This window comes from Crocodylus porosus, unplaced genomic scaffold, assembly GCF_001723895.1.
Source record: "Crocodylus porosus isolate Cpor-Errol unplaced genomic scaffold, CroPor_comp1, whole genome shotgun sequence".
Classification (NCBI taxonomy): domain Eukaryota; kingdom Metazoa; phylum Chordata; order Crocodylia; family Crocodylidae; genus Crocodylus; species Crocodylus porosus.
This window is the reverse complement of record NW_017728943.1, coordinates 53,286,169-53,304,793: the sequence shown is the minus strand read 5'-3', so window position 1 is coordinate 53,304,793 and position 18,625 is coordinate 53,286,169. Positions and strand designations below refer to the sequence as shown.

The 18,625-nt window shown below is 40.2% G+C and overlaps 1 protein-coding gene across 1 annotated transcript in view; it reads left to right on the top strand.

The window, feature by feature from the left end:
• The window catches only part of PRKCE (protein kinase C epsilon), a 521,754-nt gene that overhangs the window by 462,480 nt on the left and 40,649 nt on the right, over positions 1-18,625 (top strand). The window contains exons 12-13 of the mRNA XM_019549367.1: positions 10,916-11,054; positions 13,887-14,075. Coding sequence (XP_019404912.1) covers positions 10,916-11,054; positions 13,887-14,075 — 328 coding nt within the window. The remainder of the gene's footprint in view (positions 1-10,915; positions 11,055-13,886; positions 14,076-18,625) is intronic.

Sequence of the window (18,625 nt, the reverse complement as noted above, 5' to 3'; positions counted from 1 at the left end):
CCACTCTGCCTGCTAGCAGCTTGCCCTCCTCTCCCCACCCCCAGAGAGGCAGGTAAGACATGCACGTACATGACACAGGGGTTTACTTTGCCTTAAATTGAAGCAGTGTTTATAAAAACCCAGTGCTCCAATTTAGAGCCCCTGTTTCAGCTACACACTCCCTTACATTCCAAGTGAGTGTTCTCAAAAGGGTTGTGTTTCATTTCCTTGAGAAACATTGAAAAGTCTTCAGTTTGTCTCAGTGTGGAAGGGAAGAAATTTCAAAATCTTCATAAGTTTCATAAAATGGGAAAACTGTTTTTGCCCAGTTATAGCTATAATCTCCTGAGGTAGACTATCTTCATACTAAGTGGGCCTAATTCAGGGTTTAGCAGAGGCAATTCCATTAATGACAATTTGTATTTGGCACAATAGCTCAAATTCTCAAGTCCCTATTAAGACAAAATTTTCAATGGGAGTCAATGGCAGTGTTGTTTGAATAAGGATATCAAACCAGAGCCAAGTGGAAGATTCTGTTCTGACTCTAAGTGACATCCCTGCATCAGAGTTAATGCAGGATTGCTGAACTCCCCAGTAAGACACAATTTTTCCATAAACTCTAGAAATGAGTACAAAGTGCCTTGATGCTCTGGGCAATACTGGCAGAGAATGACAACCTCTGAAGTGGGAATAGAGACCACTTTCTTCTATGCCTGGACAATTTCTGAAAATGTTATGCATCACGTGTATTTGAACTTTAAGAAAGTTCACTTAAGTTCACATATAAAAATGTGGAAATAATAAGAAAGGAAAAGCTAAACAAAGGAAAGCTGTTGAGTACTATATATTTATTTGTCTGCACATTATTTTAAGGAAACCTAGTGTAACAAGATAAGCAAATCATGAACTTTTATGTCCTAAGCTGTTACCGCCAATTGTAATAAAGTTATAGTCGAAGCCATTAAAAATCCATATATAGAAATTATTTTATATAAAAATGTTTTCATGCTATCAGCAAAGTCATTACCCACTTAAGTTACAGGTAGGAGTTATTAATGGTTTGCCTTTCAAAAGCCACTATCAAGTCAATTTAGACTTTTGCAAGTTAATGATCTTTTTCTGCCTTGGGGGCCAGTTAACTAAAGTGGATCCAGCTGTTTTATGGCATAGGGCCACAGAAAGTGGCTTTTTCAATTGAGGACACTACAACTTCCCCCTCAGCAACTACTGTTGGGAAATGAAGGGAGATTTTCAAAGACACATATTACAGTTAGGCATGTAACTGTTTTCTTTCATTGGGAGTTACCCCACAAACCACCATTGTGTCTGTCCATAACATAGTCTCCCAAGTGAAATGGTGGTTACACTATTTCAGCATTTAATCCTAAATAGGCTGGTCAAAAACTTGCCCAGATGGAAAATTTCTGTAACACAGTGGTCACCATTAAAAGTTGGCATTTCCCATTAGTCAGCACCCTGTGATTTCCTTGTTTAACAACAACAACAAAATTACATTAAGTTTGTTTGTGACCATTATGGGCTCCCCCAGCTTATATTTCTTTGAATTTTTCTGAAACAAACTGTTTGTGGGGGATTCAATCTTAAATTGGCCATTAATTAATATTAAAATATATAGAATGAACATATCATTAGTGTGAGTGGTTTATTTTTTATTAATGTAGCATGTAGAGAATTACTAGTATTAATGCCTCCAGTAGGGTAGTGTTTTATATGATGAAAAGTGTTTCCCAGACCTTGGCCTTACTCCTGCAACATGATGTCCATTAGCAGGGTTTTGTGTCTTTTCAGTGGGGCTTATGTGGGGAACGGGTCTGCCATGTGTGCATCATATCTAATCTGCAATTAGCAATAAAAGTTTCCTACTGGACACACAGCCTGCTGGATACAGGTAGAGCTGGGGAATGGGGAAGTATTTTGCCAAAGGATTCTATGGCAAAACCTGATCTTACATAAAGACATGGAAGATCCTGCACAGTGAAGTGTGTCAAATTCATTTTAATCTAATTGAGAAAGCTGAAGGTCTGATTAGACTTAGATTTCAGCTGTTGGTCCAAAGAACTCTGAATGCCCCCTTTCCCCTGCCCCAGCTCAGGCCAGGCAGCTCATTGCTGCTAGCTTCCCCCTCCCTCCCTGTTGAATGCCTCAGAGCTGGGGGTGGGGGCATGGCTGGGGAGAAGAGGCAGCTCTTCAGCTCTCTGCTCGCCTGCAGGCAGGCTTGATCTACCCTTGACCTGAAAGGCAAACATCTGTTGGGTTGGGTGGGAGCACTCTAAGTCATGGTGCTTTTTGTAAAGTGCTGTGAGTTAGAGTGGGAGCCCAAATGTCTGTCAGTCCCCTTAGTTAAATATTCTGGAGGACAAGGTATATGTTTGAAGAACTGGAATTTCAGATAATGGTCAAAAAATTAGCAGATTCTGATGGACATGACCCTCCTACAGATAGCAGTCTCTAAGAACTCACTACCATTGTGATTTTACTTAAAATACAGTCCTGACAAAAGCCTGTGGAAAAAAATTAACTTTGTTTCCAGGTACAGACAATCCTATTAAAGCTTCTATATTCCAGAAAGCGCTTAATCTTAAGTGTATCAGAATGTAACTTCCATGAATGAAATAAAATCTTGTTTATCAATGTGCTAGTTCAAACTGGTGTTTGGTATGTGATAAGAGTTCAGAGAACCTTTGTCATTTCCAAGCACAAGCTTCAGCTGCTGTGTAATGGTTCCACTGCTTCTCCATGCCTTAGAAGGGGCAGTTTCCTTCCCTTCTGCCTCCTGTGGGTTCATTTATGACCAGCCTGGCCATTCAGGGTTTGTAGTGCAGGCAGGATTTTCCCATAGAAAGGAACAATGGTAATGGAAATGATTTCAGATGCTTTCTTCAAAGGGTTTATTATTGCCTTCAGGAACAAAGTAAAAGTTAAAAATTATAAAATATCTCTGGGCTTTTTTTCTTTGGACAATTAATCAGTAAATATGTACTGCACTGTATCCTTTTTTGTATTACTCTTAGTGTTTACCTCTAGCATAGGCTTCCGGTATACGCCTAGGACAAGTAACAAATTTGTATTTAAATTCTTAATTTTTGCATTTCATTCAACCAGAAAGAAAGCCTTTGCCATCACTGCAATTATTGGATATTAACTTGTACAGTAAATGGAACTCTAGGATCCTTTTAACTTGCACCACACACACTGAAATTTATGTTCTTTGTGGTTTTGTTTTTTATTTTTAAGTTGGAGTAGAAACAGCTGCTGCAGATATATATATCCTTATAAAATGATTCTTTGCTTAAGCCAGTGTGTGGCTCTGTTTCTTAGCTACTTGGTCTTGTTGTTCCAGTGTGGATTTAGATACAGTAGCTCATGTTTACTCAAGTCAGACCCTATGGTATAAGATATTTGGCAGGCTTTCTGAGTGGAACCCAATTTTACTTGCTTCTTTAATACACGTAACATTAGATATTGGTTAATATCATATTATAATCATCCTATTCTTATTGGAAGTGAGGGCATTTGTCACTTCCCAGGAAGAATGTGGTACAGAATTGGACCCAGGATGAGTGGCCACTGTGTATTCAACCCTGCAATTCCCTCATGGATCACCAGCAGCCAGCTTAGCATCTTTCCATGCACTCTCTCTTCTGAACTGAACCAATCTTAGTATTACATTCCTGGACCTCTCTTGAGATCCTACCTATCACACTAGCTTCTATGGTGATTTTGATGTTGGCAAGTGCTCAGAAATCAAAACCAAGGCCCAAATCACTCTTTTTAATGCTTTCTGAAAATAAAATACAAAGTTAATAAGAGAGTATATTTTAAGTAGCTGACTGCTGAAGTCAACTGAACCATCTGTACAGTAGCTCTTGGCAGACCAACCAGGGAGAGGGATAGCTCAATATATCACTGCTGCATTCAGGCAACCCAGGCATTTCCCTAGCGTGACTGGTTGGGTTGTTTGCAATTGCATGTAATTACTCAGGTTGTAAGAACTCAGTTTGCCAGGCACAGATGAGTTTTTTTAGTCCTGGGAAGAGAACAAAAACAGAGGAAAAAAAGGGAATTTAACAGACCTTTGTCACTGAGCTGCCTGACACTATATCATTTGGTAGGCTCTGATTTAGATGCAGACAGCTGGCACTAATACTGGGAGACAAATAAAAGGCAAAATGGATGATTCTGTATGGACAGTTGTTCTAAGTTTCAGAGAGTGATGGCTATTTACTAACTATCCAAGTTAACAGAATAGTTGCCTTTTCTTTGAGCAATTTGAGGGAGTTACAGCATTACAGCTGTCAAAAACTACTGCCTCTCTATGTCTTGTTTAAAAAGCCAGAAGCTGTGTATTCTCAACTTCTATGAGGACTTTTAAAATCTTTTTGAAGAGCTTTTTCTTTAATTCTGAGCTAATTATAATGTTAAATTTACAGGATTAAAACTTTTCTCAGAATCCTTTGCTTTTCCGTTTGAATAGACGTCAAGGTAAATGTTTTTTCATGACTGCACAATCAGACATTACTTCCCAGTTGCATATTGCACAATAATGAATAAATAGCTATTCAGTTAAAATTGAATTTTTTTTTTAAACAGAGGGAGCTGGTTCTTGAAGCTCTTTATATGGTACGTCAATACAAACACTGGTCTATTGCCTTGGCTGAGGTCATTTTGCATTATGAGACAGGTGATCTTGGGTCAGAAGTTCTGTTGTAGGACACTTATCTAATGCTACAGATGTTGGGACATTGCGGAGGTGTGAAAAGGTGAATATATCCTGCTATGTTAGAACCATTAAGGATGGGTTGTGCATCAGTTTTCCAGTCTTGAAAGAGCTTATACGAGTCAAAATGTGTGTTCACTCAGGAAATGCACAGATGTAGTGTAAACAAGAGGACAGAAAGGAGTGCAGAGTGAGATAGTGGAGAAGAGAACCTTGCAGTGGTCCTGTTAGCACACAAGTGCACACACTCCACTGCACCAAAAGGCTTGTGCATGTATATGCATGTTTTTAGTAACCTGAAAATCAACAGTTGCAAGGAAAATATTTTCTGTGTCCAATGAAAGCAAAAAAAGAATATGCTATGCTATCTTTCTGATGAATGAAAAACTATATGATTTATTTTTTAGTGGTAAGGGTTAATCTGTCTTCTGAATTCTCATCCTCACATGATACCTGCTTGCAATTTTTTTATGGACCCCAATACAATATGAAGCTCTGGCTCTTGACAGTTGTTTGCTGTTGTATTTTAATTATATACTTATCTTCCTCTTTGGTCTTTTATGGGATGTAGTGACTCAGGTTGCAAGCTCCCATTTAGTTACTTCACTTTCTTTTTCCAAAGTTTCATAATTTATTGTTTTTATACCTGATAACTTGAAATTAATTAAATACTCTGACTTGTTTTAAATACAGAAAATCTTGCTTCCTTGCTAGATCTTTGTTTTACTCACTATCTGTAAATATTGACATTTTGTTAGTCTTTCCCCTTGCCTCTTTACTTCCTACATGCTTTTCAATGGGAGTTATATTAGTATTGTTTTAAAGTCTCCCTCAAATTTTTCCTAATTTTTTCAACTCTAATACATCTTGTACCTATGTTAACAACAGTTGATCTGTATTAAATTCTGTTGACTCATGAGTTATCAAATTGATGGTCATGGTTGTACATGGTAGGGTCCTAAAAATATTTCAGGAGATCTCAACCACTCCAACTTTTTGTAGCTGTAGGAAGGTGTCCCAGATGTTTTTCTTTCATCAAGTAGGGGTGCAGTTTATAAAAAGTTTTGAGCCACTTAACACATGACTGATCATTTACCAGCAGGTTTAATCTTGTGATGGACTTCTCAGAAAACTAAAATTAGTCTTCTTATCTGTTTGTATGTTAGTTATCCCAGTCAGGTTGTACTAGCAAGTTAAATGGACTTTCTAAATCCTCCACTACTGATCAAAATGTCACCTTTTGGGAAAATAATCCATAGGAATGACTGTGCCACTATCCTTCTCTGCCATATGGTGGCCTCTTGCTGTTCTGTTTTATTATTGTCTAGGTTTGTCTTGGATTACAAGCTTTTTGGGCTAGTGACTGGCTTTGTCTCTTGATTTAGCATCAATCACGCTGCCCTTCAACAAATGTCCACTTAATAGGTAATAGAAACTGCCCCCATGCCTTCTGCCAGCATGGGAAAATCCCCACTTCTAGGAACACAGTTTAAGTTAACATTTAAGACTTATCTTGGGCTTTTGGGATCAGTCTAATCATTTCATTTTCAAAAGATTTCAGCTTTCTGAGCTGGCCCTTGAATTTCATCAAATTCCTGTCATAATGAATCATTATGCAATGTTTAGTCCATTTTAAAACTAGCTGGAATTGGTTCCCAGAATGTACTCCTTCTGTGATGAGGTGATCCTCACAGCTCAGCTCTAATTCAGTTGCTAATGTTTTATATATCTTGGGGATTTCCAAGGCAATGCTGTATTTGGAAGATTTAAAAATGCACCCACAGTTATAAGCCATTTTTTTCTTCATGCTGTAGAATTTTTCATTCCCATGGCAAAACTGCTTTCATGGTCTAACTGACCTTTTCTGTTGCCTCAACTAACTCAGTCTTGAGTCTAGATGGTTTTGCAATACTTGTCAATATGTTACTACGTGACAGAAATTTCCTCATCTTTATGATGTGGGGTGGCCTTGTCAGATCTACTAAATGATGTCACTGTCTTGTCTCAATACTCTAGTGACTTATACCAAGCAGTACCTCAAGGAGAAGTATATGGTTCTTGGAGTTAGCTCTCCTTATTTTGGCTATCCTTTCCCACCAGCAGGAGGTTGGACTGACCTGGTTAGTATCTGTAGACCTGGACACAGGCATGGGCGAACCAGGTGACTGCCTGGGACCAAGACAGAAAGGGGGCCTGGAACTGAAAAAAACCCCCAACAATTGCAAAAAAAAGTTTTAATATTGCACATATATGTGTACCTAATCCCAAATTTTTATTTCTATGAATTTGGTTTATAGCTATCATTATTTCAGTTTGTAAGACAAAATCATATTGTTTTTGTGACTTATCCAACACACTCAAAAGACATAAACACCACGAGAGCAAAAATACATGACTTCTCAACTGTCACATGTCACTTGTAAACAGAGCCACGCCATTTACGTGCTTGTGTGCAGCTGCGATTCGGTGCTAGTACTATAGCACTGAGTGGTTAACATCTATTCATCGTCTACTAAAATCTATAAAAATGGTAATTTTTTTTCTGTTGTCCAATTATTATTATCATTATCTTTGGCAAAGGGGAGCAGAATACTAATAGTTTGCCCGGGGCCATGAGGAGTCTAGATATGGCACTGAGTATCTGTCATCTACCTATATTGATAACGGATTCTGTAAATGGGGCTTGCCACGGAAGAACAGCAACACGTTGGGTTTATTGTTGTTCTAGTGGTAGGGCCTTTTCCAGTGTAGTGTTGAGGTATATTTGGGAGCTAGAAGGAGTGATGGTGGAATGCCAGAGTTTGCAGCATGTTCTAGGAGAGCTCATGTGGGAGGTTAGTTGAGGCTCTTTACAGGCCTAGAGAGTGAAACAATACCACCTAACATTGGATGCATAGAGGACCAAAGTGAGACAGTTTGGCTGCAAAGGTTAATATCACTGTCTAGCAGTTGTGAATAGAGGGAGACAAAGTGGAACAAAATGCTTCATGGAATGCAAGTTAGAATCAAGGCATTAAGGGCGTATTAGTATGACTCCTTCAGCCATTGGTGACGTATAGGGGATGCATGTGGGTGCATGTGCACCCCCTGAGCGTGGCAATGCACTCTTTGTGAAAAGGGACCATCAACACTGCTGGCAGCGCCTGTGGGCGGTTGCTGCTTGCCACCCCACTCCCCTCACCACCGACACTACCAGTCATCTGCGGGAAGTCTGTGATCACCGCTAGCTGCTGCCGGCAGTGTCTGCGGGTGGTCGCCGACCACTAGTCAGCATTCACCACCACCCCCCACCCAACAGTGCTGTGGCCGCCTACGGGACCTCCCTGCTTGCTGCTGCCAACAGCATCACCGCCACCTGTGGGAGCTTGCCGTGCCCCCGCCAGCCTCCAGGGGCATGTGGCGTTCATGCTTAATGCTTTCAGCATTTTGAGAGCACCTCTGAGAAGATGGCCCTGGGTATCTGCTTTCACTCTGCGTGTGACAAACATGGAAATGAGACAGCAAAGCTGCCCTGAGGATGCCCCTGCTGCTACTCTTTAGTCTCCTGAAGAGTGAAACCCTAACAGTGGTGGTGGAAGGCATCACAGGGAAGATTTTCTGCCTCATTTCCAGGCTTGCCATGAGCAGAGTAAGAGTGGGTAAGTAATGGCATGCTACTCAGTGGAGTTCACAAGAGTACTGCAGAAGCAGCACAGACATACTCTAAATCTGGTGGTTTTGCCTTTAATTATTTTTAGACAGCTTGGGGAAGTGTGTATGTGGGGGCAAATAAATAGACAATGATCGATCCTTGGTTCATACCAATTAATGAGAGGTCTCTGGTTAATGATGTTCTGGATGTCCAAGATTTGACTGGGAATAAAACTTTAAGTTCTGTAAGTATTGTCAGAAAGTAGTTGAATACGGTCTCTGAGCCAGTTTCAATATAGTTAATTTAACTTCAGTATTTGGTATGTTATAAACCTGAGTGCAATTGCCTAGTGTGCCTTAGAGTTGCAGTAGAATTAATGAACAAGATCAGGCTGGAAGGAGCAGCTGATGATGTATTCTCAAAACAAGGACCTCCATTTAGGAATTCAGTCTCTTTTGTTCAAAATAGACCAAATCTGTTGATATTAATGGGCTTTGTATCATATATCATATCTTTTGGTCTTTGAGGGTTAGGATCTGTTTATTGAGAGCATTATTTGTCTCTCTGGCTTAGAATTTGCTACCGGGCAATAATTCAATCTCTGGACACTTTTGTTCTGGAACAAGAATGCTCAGAGCGAGGCACTTGTTCCAGGATAGAAATGTCCACACTTGAGCTGTTCGGGAGCAACTACCATGCTTTAAATCTACTCTGTGTAATTCATGTAAAGTTTCAAGTGTTGACAATCCCTTAGAAAAGGCCTCTGGGTTTGATTTTGTCTACATTTTGGCATGTATTTTTATTGCAAAGGTGTTTAGGCAGCATGCAGGTATTTCTTTAAATTCTATATTAATCTAAATTAATAGATAAAAATAAAGCAGGCTGTACAATATCCAAACACTTGGGTTTGCTTGCTTTATTTTATCAATTACATCTGGCACTTTGTTTCTTTACTTGTTTTTCTTTCTTCTTTTCTTCCCATCAAGTGTTTTTCTACCCCTCCTCCTTAGTCTAATCTAAGAAAAGTGGAAAGTAAATTAAATAGTGCACATTATCTATTGTGTTAAAATGCGAGATGACTATCAGCATTATTTTTAGAAAATGTATAAATACTGTGCAAGACAGGAAAGGTGGATATCCCTTTCTCAACTCATTTTCGACCCCTCCCAATATAATAACCAAGAGTTGGGTATTTTTGACACACACACATTCATGCTAAGAATGCACAAAAACCAGCTGCAAGGATATACCATGTTGCCATTCAACAATGAGTGTGTAATATTCCTAGGAGACTATTTTCTCTGCATAAAAAGTTGTTTTAAATTAATCAAGTATTGCAAGCATGGGAATTTGCCTCCCAAACATTATCATTTACTGGAATCAGAATTTTTAACTAAAATTCTTGTTTAAGGATTCAGTGAGATTTTTTTTTTTTTAAGTAATTATGTGTGCAGTGTAAAGGAGCTGATGACAATTTTCCTGGACATATTAAGCAAGTCTGCCTCATAATGCTAGCACTGAGGGTTCTGTTTTTGACAATGCTTGTCCTTCGTAAAATTAAAACATAAAGAATACTCTTATGTGTTACATTTAGCTCAAAGAATAAGTGGTTTTAAAGAGACACTGCTTGAGTGTTAGAAAAATAAAACTTACCTTTTTTGATTCAGAATGGTTTGGAAGTGCAATGTGTTATACACCCATGTTGATTCTAAGAAGATATCAAACGTTCCGTCCTTAAATGCCTGAGGATCAGAAATAGACCAGATCTCATTACATGGCTAGCCTTGACATGGGTAACTGTATGCAGCCATTTCAGGTGCATGTTCAAACCAGGTGAGGTGTGATCTTCAGCCCTACAAAGGAAAAAAAAAGAGGGCTGGAGATGGGCAGTTCAGATAGCTCAGTGCCTTTCTTCTCCCAGGTGAGCGCACTACATTGAGCCCCCTTTTAGCACACCCAGTGAACCTTTCTTTATTAACAGAAAGGCTACTTCTGCTGTCCCTAGCCCCTGTCTATATCAAGGAAAGGTGTGATGATGTAATTACATTAATGTGCTTCCGTACCCATACAAACCATGCATGCTGGCTGCACAGGAGCAAAGAAGAGTTGACATCAGTACAGTTTGGCCTAGTAACATACCAAAGTCAGGTGCTGTAGGGTAAATATCCTGGGCTCCTGGTTCACTGCACGCTAATGTGACAGTCCAAGGAAATATAAGGGAAGATATTCCCTCCCACCCTCTTCTCATCTCCCCACACACAACTATGTTGCTTGATACGTATAGCTGAATTGGAATCAGAGATCCAGCCCCTTTACTTTGATAGCTGAAGAAAATCAAAGGTTGGTTCTTCATGGTATTTGATAGCTTCAGTTTCTTTGGTGGCTTCAAGTATGCTCACCTAAGTTACCCCTTGCAAAAGTGGCATACATACAGTGATATGTGAGTCTCTGTAACACGTTTAGTGGTTTGTGCTTTCCTATTGTTTGTGGGTCAGATTTAGGAGGAGATTTTCAAAACTGGAGAGTGGTGGTTACATAGTAATGCAAATATCTTTTAATTTTGACAGAGACCTGAAACTGGACAATATTCTTCTGGATGCAGAGGGTCATTGCAAGCTGGCTGACTTTGGAATGTGTAAAGAAGGGATTCTGAATGGAGTAACCACCACTACCTTCTGTGGAACCCCAGACTACATAGCTCCAGAGGTATTATTTGTACCCACCTTCCCACAGAAACATCATCAGGAATCATAATAATGAACTACGTTGCATGCATCCAAGGTGAAAGCTGGTGGGAAAGGAAGCTGGCCCTTTATATGTAAGGATGGGGCAAAGACCTGAAATTCTGTATTTCATAGCTGTTCCACACTTACCTGTTTTGAGGACTTTATCTAGTTAATACTAGCTTTTCTGGTGGATATTTGTTCTGTTGCCCTTTCTTTTTAACTGAGTAGTTGCTCCTTATATCAAAATACCTACACCATGTGCTCTGTGGGCTGCTGCCAAAAAGCATGGGCAGATAAACATGCTCATATTTAGCTCCTTTTATCATCTAGTTTGTCTCTCATCTTTTTTCTGTACCAGAAGGTGGAGTAGGTGAGGGAAAAACATTTCAAATGAAGCTACAGTAACCAGTCTGTTTTTCCACAATGTTGTCATTTAACATTTTTTCTGAGCCAGCATTCTGTGAACACTGGCTTTCTCTGATGCTTGTCCACATTTGTGACCCCCTCGGTGCTGTGACTCTGAGTCGTTCAGATGCTAGTTGTAATGGGATGCTAGCAGCAGTAGAGCATGAACAATCTTAAATAGTGACATGTTAATCTGTTTAGTAGGATTTAGGCAGGTATGAGCAGATACAAGGTAATGTACTGTGAATTTCATGTTGCAATAGATCTTTATGGGCATCTCTTTGTCTCATTGCTTTGAGGTACTAGTGAGTATAATAGAATCCTCTGCTTATCCACATGGAATGGAAATATGGAACTTTATATAAATTAGGAGGAGAATTTTTTCAGATGAATAAGGTGTATTAAGACAACACTACATTCAGAACATACACCCAAAAAAACCAGGATGGTTAGATGGAAAGAATGAGACAAAACTGTGGTACTTGTAGATTACATATTTGCATTCTCAAGATTCATTACTTAAACTGAGTCAGCAGCACATACATAAGGGATGCCCATGTAAGTATGCATCTCTTTGCCCATAGGACCTGCAGACACTTTGCCTTCTCAAGTTAGCCACCAATCACCCTGATCTCTGTCCTTTATCTCACCCAGATTGTGGTTATGGTAAAGGTGCACTTCAATGTGCTTGATGCAACTCAAAAAGAGATCAGTTTATCTTTTATCAAACATTATTTTGCAATTAGAAGAAAAATGTATTTGCCAAGGAGGAACAAACTGTAAATCTGCATTGTTAGCTCTAGCTGACAAGTACAGACAAGTAGAAGGTGAAAGAAATGCCAGCAAGGTGATTCATGTTGAAGCTATCATAATTCCTATGTTCAGTTACATTTTTTAAGTAATTGGAAAAAGGACCAAGTAATAAAAGAAAAGGAAGATAAGTATGGAAGCTCCTGACCTAGTAAATACTCGTTTCTGATTCCTTTTACTAGTGGAGTATTTTCTGGAATCACTTGTAAAGTATTACTAAATCAGAAAGGAATAATAAACTCGTAGGCGAAATCTGGATTCCACAGTACAACCTCTGATTGTTCCCTCTCATTTTCTTTTCATCCTTCCTTAGGAAACCTTTCTGCTGCTTTCCCCCCTTTTTGAGTTACCCTGATATGTTTCACTATACTCTTGATTAGCAATAGGCTGGAGCTAGCCTTGAGAACAAAAGACTCAGGCTATGGAGAAGCCTGATTCTGAGCAGTACAGTTTGTGCAGCTAGCATTTCTATAATGTAGTTCTGGGATAGTTCAAACCAAAAACTAGGATACAAACAGCTATAGATTTGGGGGAAATGCAGAGGTGGACGAACACCATGGCTCAAATCTTAAATACGCAGCTGGTATTTAGATAAATGTTGGATTGAATTTTACGTATGTAATAAAGCAGCATTTACCAGAGCAGAGTACAAGTACTCCAGTTTGATCTTGTTCCCTACCCCAAGGCTTCAAGCTAAAATACTCATAGTCCTGAAGAAAAAGTACCTGGTGACTGTCATTCCAGCTCGTTGATCACAGGTCAAGCTTCATTCTCTTCTTCATATTCTGATACACTGCAGCCAAACAACAAACTCTTTTCCAACAGGCTCAAGCCAGCAATATAGCTTAGTATAACAATAGCCTGGAGTAGTATAATAATGATGATAGCAATGATGATCATGATAATCATCATCATCATCATTCTGCACCTCCTCTGCCCACCCAGGGTATCTGTTACAAAGTGGGATGTGCACCCATCATGCAAGTAGAAGAAACTTGCTACTTCTATGAATACAAATGTGTCAGTTTTTCTGAAAAGCAAAGATAATTTTAAGGAAGGCAAGAGTCATGCACTGCAAGGTAGGGCTAACACTATGTGAAGGATAAACATCTTTCTTAAGGAGGATGGTTTTGGTTTCTGCCATTCCTGCCTAAGGGATTAGTATATCTCGCAGATGCCCCAGTACCAACTAAATTAACTTTATATTGTTCAGGACTGGGACAAAGAAATCTCTTGACATTTGCCACCTTTTGTTATACGCAGTAGTCTTTCCCCTTTAGCATGGTTCAGTTTAAACAATTTAGAAAGATATACCCTACTACTACTCATGAAAATGCTGGAGAATGCCAATAAATTTAGTTCATGCTTCTGAGAACTCTGTTGCAGGTTTGTTGTGCACTGATGTGCATTTAATTTTAACTGCTATTATTGCAGACTTTACTAGCAAAGGCTCAGGCCTAATACCATTGCCTTCAATGAAGTTTAACCCCCTTTAGGCACTGTGGGAGGGTAGGGAGTCATGTTTAAACAGTAAACACATATCTGAGGGTCTCACCCAACTTGCCTATTAAATCTGACCTCTCCATGTCCCTAACAGATCCTCCAGGAGTTAGAATACGGTCCCTCAGTAGACTGGTGGGCTCTTGGTGTTCTGATGTATGAAATGATGGCTGGACAACCTCCTTTTGAAGCTGACAATGAAGATGATCTCTTTGAATCCATCCTTCATGATGATGTGCTATACCCCGTCTGGCTCAGTAAAGAAGCCGTCAGCATTTTAAAAGCAGTGAGTCTGCCATTTCTTTCTCTCCCTCTCTCTCTTTTATTTTGCTTAAAATTGAATTTGCCTACAGTAGTTAAGAACAGTCACCGCTGGGAGTTCAACCATAGTTCAGAGTGCCACTGTCAGGATAATGGGGCCTGGGATAAATTACATTTCTTGTGGGAAAGGAACAGAATGTTTGTGTTCCATGCAGTTGTACACTGTATAAATCTGTGGACCACAGATTCATGTTTCAGGGGAAAACACAACCAACTAGAGCCGTGTTATCACTCTGGCCCTCTCCATACCGCATGCTCAGTAGGACCGTGGGGGGGGGACTATTATGTAATTAAAGAAACAGTATCAATGTTTTTATTTTAATCAACTTATAAAGTGTGACACCCTGTTGCCTTTTTTCACATGTCAAGATAGGTGACAGGATGTTACTTTTGAAGTTGCACATTCTTGCGCCTGACGCAACAAATGCCTATATTATAGTGTAGTATATAGTGTAACTGATGATGCCATAGTCAGCTGTCCAAAGTATGCAAAGTGACTGACCAAATGTTATTCTACTGGATTCTATTGATTTTCCATTCAGAAGAGCTCTTAGTTTGTCATGCAACCAAAATTGTGTTGCCAGACAACTATCGGGACATATTTCTGAGCCACTTGGCTTTGCTAACACAACTCCCCTGATGTCAGTTGTTTCTCCTGTGCTACTTCTCTTAAAATAAAAATCAAAACAGAAGTTGTATGCAGCTTTCCCTGTTTGAAAACATAGAGTATTTTTAGCAGTAAAATATCCTGTGTGTAATGCCAATTTTCCACTTATTTCGAGGGCTCTTCTTTTCAGCAGCTATTTAGCCATTAACCTCACCGGGGATTTCAGTTCCCTGAGATCTTTACCAAAGGGCTTTACCATGATTAAGTCTGTATAAAACTTTGCTCTGAAAGTGACACAGCAGGTTGGAGTAAAGGTTAACTTGGACAGAGTTGGGACAAGGCACATCACTCAGCATCACTTAGTGCAGGGGTGGGGCAAAATGCAGCCTGTGGGCTGGATTCGGCCTGCCAGGTCATTCTATCTGACCCGCAGAGCCCCCCCCACCAAAATTTAGAAAATTAATGTTTATCTGTTCCTGGGTGCCTGTCATGCAGTAAGTGTAAACTCAGTAAGTGGCCCTCAGCCTGAAATAATTGCCCGCCCCTGACTTAGGGTATGACTATTTTCCCTGTCCTTATCTGTGATAATTCTTTCACATCTCTTGACTTGTGCACAGAAGATGTTTTAATTATTTTCACTTAGCTGGGATTTATAGACATGAGCTGCAAAGTTGGATTCAGTATTTAAGCTTTCTTGACTATCAGTCATGTTAAATCCCAGATTTTCATCTGGTACATTATAGAGACAGAAGCTGCTGTTGATGTTCAGTTCTACCCCTGAACTTTTGTAACATTCATTAGCTTTCGATTTGGGGTTTTGGTTTGTGCCTACATAAGATCTGCTCCTACAACTCCATCCAAAGTGTTTTTCTGGGTATCTGCCTCTTATTGGGCTATGCATTTTCCCATCTCATGAGACTATTGCTTGAATAAAAATGTGTTGGGATAACTCATTGCAATAAATGGGCACTTACAGAGCTGTTCTGCCTTCTAGGAGGAGTGATTTGACCTACAAAGAAAATGGAGAGGCAGCTTTGAAAATGGTTAGCTTTATAGACTTACTGGTACTACCAGGTAGATGTGTAGCTGCTCATCTTTGTGCTTGTAGTTTGTTAACCACAAAAAATGCAGGTGTGTGGGTAGGCTGTAAGTGTAAATGATACATCTTTGAGAAAATATGTGCAACAGCACATAACAGGTTGGTTTCCTTTCATGCAGCCTTGAGTATCAGTGTATAATTTTCTGTTAATTTCAATCAGTCTGTTTTACTATCTGCATGTTTTGAGAGCAGGTGTGGTTGTTTATCTTGGCCTAGCATTCCCTACACTGCATCTTATTCCACAATTAAACCGTGAAAAAAAAAGACAATCCATAAACTGTTTACACTTTGAAAATGGATGATTCCCCATTTGGCCAGATCCCTGCCTGCTAGAAATCAAAAAATCAACAGCATTAGTTTACACCAGGTAAAGATCTACTTAGCAAACTGCTTATCTGCAATTTGTGATCTTCCCCTACTATTTGGGTCATGTTAAATGGAGACCTGGAAAAGCAGAGGAAGGAAAGAAAGCAGTGTCTGTTTATTTTACTGCTGAATGCTAACAAGGGATTAACTTTAGAACACTTTGTTTCCACACAAGGCATAGATCTGTAGATACTGGGCACGTCTGCTAGGGTTGCGTGAAACGGGCCGTATTTGATTCAGATTTCGCCCAAATTGGAGACAGTAATTCGGATCACTGTCCCTGATGCGATTTGGCCAAATCCAAAGATTCGATGCTAATTTGGCGAATCAGCAATTTGGACAGCTTTAAAAGTTTTTTTTACATACTTTGAGGTAGCAGTGTGGCTCGTGATCGCTGCAGTTCCTGGGGTGCATGAAGTGTCTCACAGGAGCACAGGGGACTCTCCAGCATGCTCGGCAGTGAATCCAGAAGCGGACTGGAAGTACTTCTGGTCCACTTGCCGGTCTGCCAGGGAGTGTGCTGAGGGCTCTCCTGTGTCCCCCTGGCTCATATGCTAATGTGGAATAGAATAGGCTACTGCGCATTAAGCATCACCTAAAAAGTGTGTGCTTGTGCTACTGTGCATTAGTGCAGCCTGCTGCACATTTATTTAGTATCTCAGGGTGACTGTACATGAGTGCAGAGGCTGCTCCAATGTGCTGTAGCATCAAAGCAGACTTGATTAATCATGTCTGCTGGACAGTGGTAATTACTGCGCTCCAGCCAGCCTTCATGTCTCATGTGTTAGCAGCATCCCTGTACTTCAAAATGGCAGCGGAGGCACTTGAACTAAAGCTCGTTGAACAAACTTCAGTTCAAGTGCCCCAACTGCCATTTTGAAGCACAGGGATGCTGATACATGAGACACTGCAGTGTTTTATTAGAGTGGCTCTTGGAGCTGCTCTAATTAAAGCACTGCCCCCCCTCTCTGCCCTGGGAGCAGATGTAAAAGTGTCCTCATACTGGAGGTACTAAATTTAATGTGTATTCAGAAAAGTGCATTAATGCATTACTCAAAAAGTAGAGCTGCTTTTTTTGCAAGAATCAGTTTTTCATTTAATTTCAGTACAAACTTCCAACTTTCCAATGAAACATTACAGACAACATGCCACATATCCCATTATAGCAGATCTTATTAAGCTCATTCTGTAAATTTACAACACGGGGTATTTAAAATTCTTTTTTGTCATGTAAGGGTGAGAATTATTCATTGAAATGAGTATATATCTTCTGATAATGCAGGAATGTATGATAGACAGATACTATCGTGTGTGCAGAGAGCTAGATTTTGCCTCGCTCTGTGTTTGGGGGAGGGGAAGTCTGTGTCTGTTGAACCCGTTGTTAGTGTACACTTTATGTTGTACCCTTTGTACCTGCTTCATGTATGGATGCACATCTGTTTCATCTCTCAGCTTAAAAGCTTTATTATTTTGTGCAAGTTGTAAAGATGTGGAGGTCTGGGGTTCCTTGATTTTAATCTGCAATATTCAGTCATGATTGGAGGCTTCTTTGAGCTTTGAGCTGATTTAAGCTTCAAACACATGGGACCTGTTTTCACTGTCCTGAGGCTGCTCGATGTGTTACACTAAGTGGTCTGTGCTCAGTCCATTCAACAGAGAGTAGATTCTGTTACAGGCCCCAGCATTAGCACCTGGTTATTTAATTCAGTTTATGAAGACTTATTTTAGCTCTGAAAGCTTTTGATTTAAATTCTCAAAGAATTCCTATTTATATGACATCTTGGCCAACTGTAGAGGATGAGCACGGACTTTCAGAGCTAAAATTTCACCTAGCTCAGGCATAGAGAGGAAGACATGTGACACACAGAGACCAGTCAGTTACATTCATGCTGGCTGGACAGTTACCCTACCAGCCATGCAGCTCTACCTGTAGGAGTAAGAGGAGAGTGTCATTACAGACAGGGGACAAATGTTTTTGCTACTGTGCTGCTTACACCACCTCACAAGTCCAGGTTACACACTAGTAAGTATCCAGCCTTATTCAGAACAGGTCTTGTTGGTGTGGTGATCATCACCAGGGCTTGCACCAGGACAACTAACACTGTTACCACCAATGACTTGCACCACACGTAGAGCAGTTGTAGGGACAGGGCATGGGGCACAAATCCTTCCTTGCACAGTGGCCAGTGGTTTGTTTGTGTTCCACTTCCAGGAGTTCCCAATGGGACAGTTTGTCTCCATCTTGGTCTCTACCAGCAGCTTAACAAGCAGGGACCAGGCCAGCTGTCATAGCTGGTCTGGCATCAGTGGTGGCTGCCATACTTGTGCCCCCTTTTAGTGGACATGCTGACTCACCTGGTCACACACCACTCATTATGTTACTGTTCCCTACTTCCTTTGCAGGCTAATTGAATCCTAGATGTTTACTGTGGCCTAAATTATT